This window comes from Populus alba, chromosome 4 (assembly GCF_005239225.2).
Source record: "Populus alba chromosome 4, ASM523922v2, whole genome shotgun sequence".
Lineage (NCBI taxonomy): Eukaryota > Viridiplantae > Streptophyta > Magnoliopsida > Malpighiales > Salicaceae > Populus > Populus alba.
The window spans coordinates 2,799,177-2,803,950 of NC_133287.1; the positions used below are offsets into that span (position 1 = coordinate 2,799,177).

Here is a 4,774-nt window from a genome sequence, read left to right on the forward strand (position 1 = left end):
TTTTCTGCTCTTCCCCTTTGCTACCAAAATCGTCAAGTTTTCTTAGGTTGATCAGGAGTCTTCATAATGTTAAATTCGTTCCTTCTTTATCTGGTCTTTAATGTTGAATAAATCCCTCAGAATTTGCACTAAAAAAAAAATTGGTTCTACTGTTGTTGCAATTTTTTACTCCAACTTAGGCTCTAATTCTGATTTGGTTTCCTACGATATCTGACCATCCTAGCTATATTCTGTCACTAATGACATATTGAAAAATTAACCTACACCTTTATTAGGTCTTAGGGATAATTGTTCTTACGGCATATTCTCAGTCAGATTTGGATGCTCAACAATGTCAGATTAAGAACCTTTTTGACCAACTAGATTATTGCTAAATTCTGTTCTCTAAAACAATTTTATCTCACTTCGACTCCTTCATCAAATTTGTAGTCCTGAATGTGTAGATAATTTTGGGCTTTTGAATTGCTTGATTTCGATATCAAAAGTTCAAGATATTCCCATTTGAATATCTAATGAGAAGGTAGAGAATTCTGCCGCAAGAAGGATACTGAACCGAGTTTGTACTAAAAACCTCTATTTCCATCCATCTCAGGCCTGTTATCGAGCATCTCAAGCCCATCCATGAGTGTGCTAGTCCATCCTCAAGTTGGGAAAATATTGGTCCTCCTCACACCTACATGGATATTACAAACTCATTCTCAAGTTGGATGAGTTGTGGTGGTGTTGCAGACCTTTCAATGAGTGTTCCAGACCCTTCAACGAGTTGAGATAATTATTAGAAATAGTTACATATTATTATATGATATGTGAATTATAAATATATGTATACTTAGTTTAATTTTTAATAAAATGTTATGTTAATTCTTGGTTTAATTTTATTATTTATGACTGAAGATGTTATGAGCTGTTTATTTAAATTGTGTTTTGACGCTGGAAAATTGGTTATTTGATTTTATGAATTGTGGTTTTTTAGGTAGGAAGTTAATGACAGAAGAAATTGTATTAGGGAGAGTCTTTTAGTTGAGTTGCAGATTTCTGCATTTCGAGTGTTGTAATTGGTATTCGTGACTCTGGAGTCACGAATGAAGAATATAATGAATGAAGAATACGATTATCAACTCATAAAATATTATTTGTGATTCGATGAAGTATGTTAAATCCCTAAATATTTCTTTTGCTTGTGTTATTGTAGTAATTTTTTTTACAACTGTTCTAAGTATCCTAAATAGTACTATACTCAATCATGTATTGAGTACATATACAGTCACAAAATAAGAGCCATGTCTTCCAGGAATCTTTAACAGATAACAGAAACTTTTCTTTAAAGCATGTCAAGGTCCCCCACAACTCTGTATCACTGATTGCACCTCACTCCTACGATACTCTCCTGGCTTATTCTAAATTGTGGTTGAAATTCCCCAGCTTCCGGACATCAATGGTTCTACCAATACAAACCTTTCAACTTTCAAGAATCTTTTCAAGTAAAAGATAACCCTGTTCTTTTCCTCAACTCCAAACTCACTATGGCGTTTCGGCTTCTTAGTCCATCAACGTTTGGAAAATTGGTAAGATCAACTTGCTTACTGATCTTGCCGTGTAATCTTCTACCTAATATATGTGATTATCTTCTTTCATACATGTAAAAAATTGGTAAGATCACATTGTCTGCTGATGTTGAAAAATCTTTATTGCAGAAAATGGTTTGTTAATCTCCTTGCCATCTTACAACTGTTTCTTCAAGTTTATAAGTATTCAGTGTTGTAGTTGTTCTTAGAAAAGCAACCGACCAGTTTGTAACTGCTGGAAAAAAAACATCACATCACGTTTACTAACTATTTTCGGTGGAGTAGCCATGGAAGGTTCCAGTCAAGGTGAGGCTCCAAGAAGACTCGAGGTTTGTGTTCAGGCATTGATTGGTAGTTGATTAACAGAAATGTGAAAGATCTTCCAATTAATTGTAGCATTAATGTCTTATTGATAACCAGGGAAAGTATTTAGGGATGGCATGTTGTTGGGCTCTTGGACTTGCAACACTTGTCGCATGGAACTGCATGCTGACAATCGAAGATTACTACTATAAATTGTTCCCGGTAGGTAGTTCCAAGGCTACTTTTCACTTCAATTTGGATGGAAGATGGTTTGGTTTGGCTGCCTGTGATTTTGGTTTTTATATTTAAAAATGCATAGGTTGTCTGAACTGAAAGAAGAAGTGGAACTTCTCCATATTCAAGTGATAAACATTGATTAGTGTGACTCAATAACTGATGCATTGAACTTTTTTTCTGGTTTACGAAACTGTACGATTTCTGTGCTTGAAATGTTACATATTGCTTAAGTAAACTGATGCATTGAACTTTTATGAGTCGAAGATTAGTTGTTTGACAGTGTTTTCCCATCTTTTGAAGAAATACCATCCCGCGAGGATGCTCACTCTCATTTACATGCCATTTGCTGTTGTATCTATGGCTATACTGACATATTATGAGTCCAAGATCGATACTCGCAAGCGCAACCTATCTGGCCTCGTACTTTTCTTTTTGAGCTCGTTGTTGCTTCTACTTGTAAGTACCACAGATACTCTTTTGGTTTTTTTCAATTCACTAATTATTGCTTCTAACAAATTTGTTTCCCAAATTACTGTCATTTTGAAACAGTTGGATTTAGCTTCATCAGGTAAAGGTGGAATTGGAAATTTCATTGGTATAGGTGCAATTGCAGGTTCTTTCGGTGTTGCAGATGCCCTCCTTCAAGGTGGGATGGTTGGAGACCTGTTTTTTATGTGCCCTGAATTCCTTCAGGTAAGTCTTTTTTCCACATTTCATTCAATGTTAGTTGATTTCCATATGCATCCTTAGATTTTCAATGTAATCTGATGACTTGAAACCAGTTGTTTAATTTTCTACAGTCCTACCTTGCTGGTATAGCTGCATCAGGTTTTCTAATCTCTGCTCTGAGACTACTAACAAAAGCAGCGTTTGAAAAATTCCCTAATGGTCTTCGCAAAGGAGTTAGTATGTGACTTCTCCTTCGCTGATAAATGACAACCTTTTGCTTTATATTACAAGTTTCTTTTCCATTTTCACAGGAAATTTTAATCCCTTTTAGCCTGCCCTAGCTTCCCAAAAAGATCAAATTTTCTCACAGTGTGTCTAGTTAGTTCAATTGCTTTAGTCCTAAAAATGAACCGGCCAAGACAAAAGTAATAATTTGTCCAAATGCTTCTGGATTTCACAAATTTCCCCACCAGTTTTCTACCATTTGATTGACTGCTCCATTGATCAGTACTTATCTTACTATCTTTCGCAGTACTATTTTTAGTGATCTCCACTTTCTTTGAGTTTCTATGCATTCTGGTATATGCATATCTCTTCCCCAAACTGCCAATAGTGAAGTACTACCGCCTGAAGGCATCCACTGAAGGATCAAACACTGTCTCAGCTGACCTTGCAGCTGGTGGCATACACATAAACCAAGGGGTATAGCAGCTTTATTTTACCTCAAAATACATTACTCTGAAAGGAGCTTTGAGAATCCATCAATCTTACTGGTTTTGGCATTTTGACAGGATGAAAATGAAGCGAAACGCCATGAGAGGTTGAGCAACAAGGAATTATTCTTTGAGAACATAGACTATGCAGTTGACCTAACTCTTATATTTGTGCTGACATTATCAATAGTTCCTGGCTTTATATATGAAGATACTGGATCACACCAATTACATTCATGGTATGTGCCCGATTTGTGTCTAAGCTGCATTTATTTTATTTGAGAGCCATTTTTTTTTAAATGTAGCTTTAAAATGATCGGTTGTTTTTTACCAATTGGTAAGTCCATTTTTGAATTCATGTTAGCATCAGATTAATGTTCCATGAAAACTTGAACAGTCAAAGATCAAACAGTCAAAGAACAAGCTGAAGTTCTTGTGTTTCCATGCTATGAAGGCCTCTCCTTGTTAACTTTCATGTTGATGGTGAATTTTCAGGTATGCAATTGTTCTGATTACAGTGTTCAATGCATGCGATATGATATCAAGATACATTCCTCTTGTGGAATTCCTGAAGCTGAAGTCCAGAAAGGGCCTTATGATCGCAGCACTCTCTCGTTTTCTTCTCATTCCAGCATTTTACTTCACGGCAAAGTACGGTGATCAGGGATGGATGATCCTCCTAATTTCCTTCTTGGGATTAACCAATGGCTATCTCACGGTCTGTGTTGTTACAGAAGCACCCCAAGGTTACAAGGCAAGCTCATATCCGATGCAGCCATACTAATGTATCAATCTGCAAATAAGTTTTCTCAGTAGTAATAATAATATCCTGTTTTCTATCTTGCAGGGACCTGAACAAAATGCCTTGGGTAATTTGCTGGTGCTATGTGTATTATGTGGTGTTTTTGCAGGGGTAGCCCTTGATTGGTTGTGGCTTGTAGGGAAAAAGGAGTTCTAAAGTTTCATGTCTATACACTCTCAGGAACTCTAAACATGCAAACAGTCAATTCTGTAATCATATGTTACAACTACATTACATAATTCCATCCATTACTTGGCTGTTATTAAAGCTCAAGCTTGAGTGACTTAACGAATGCACAAGGAAACAATTAGTAACCTTTTTGTACGTAATCCGCTTTGATTTTGTAAAAACAAGTTAGGCTCTAACCTTACCACTCTCTTCTTCCATAGCTTGATCATCCTTTGTACCCAGAAAATGATGATTGCAGTCAACTCCATCTGACCAATTCCTTAAGAGGTCAAACTTCACCTTTTACTTCCCTTTTT

The 4,774-nt window shown here is 36.2% G+C and overlaps 1 protein-coding gene across 7 annotated transcripts; it reads left to right on the forward strand.

Moving 5' to 3' along the window:
* Positions 1-1,278: 1,278 nt before the first annotated feature.
* On the forward strand, positions 1,279-4,556 carry LOC118039842 (equilibrative nucleotide transporter 3). 7 transcript variants are annotated; one of them, XM_073408495.1, is made up of 10 exons: positions 1,279-1,565; positions 1,851-1,871; positions 1,986-2,090; positions 2,406-2,561; positions 2,655-2,798; positions 2,888-3,011; positions 3,307-3,476; positions 3,566-3,726; positions 3,983-4,241; positions 4,335-4,556. In XM_073408495.1, exons 1-10 carry the CDS (start codon positions 1,524-1,526, stop codon positions 4,443-4,445), a joined length of 1,293 nt encoding a protein of 430 aa, XP_073264596.1. In that variant the 5' UTR covers positions 1,279-1,523; the 3' UTR covers positions 4,446-4,556. The 7 variants fall into 7 exon arrangements, with proteins under 7 accessions (XP_073264596.1, XP_073264600.1, XP_073264598.1 ...); XM_073408499.1 differs by having other exon boundaries at positions 1,280-1,565; positions 1,851-1,894; XM_073408497.1 differs by having other exon boundaries at positions 1,281-1,565; positions 1,695-1,894.
* Positions 4,557-4,774: the final 218 nt, after the last annotated feature.

Excerpts from the sequence above, each read along its gene's own strand:
- LOC118039842 (XM_073408495.1), top strand. The coding sequence starts at position 1,524 with ATGGCGTTTCGGCTTCTTAGTCCATCAACGTTTGGAAAATTG. Across the intron at positions 2,799-2,887 it reads TGTGCCCTGAATTCCTTCAG|TTGTTTAATTTTCTACAGTC; the intron begins GTAAGTCTTTTT and ends ACTTGAAACCAG. Across the intron at positions 3,727-3,982 it reads TCACACCAATTACATTCATG|GTATGCAATTGTTCTGATTA; the intron begins GTATGTGCCCGA and ends GTGAATTTTCAG.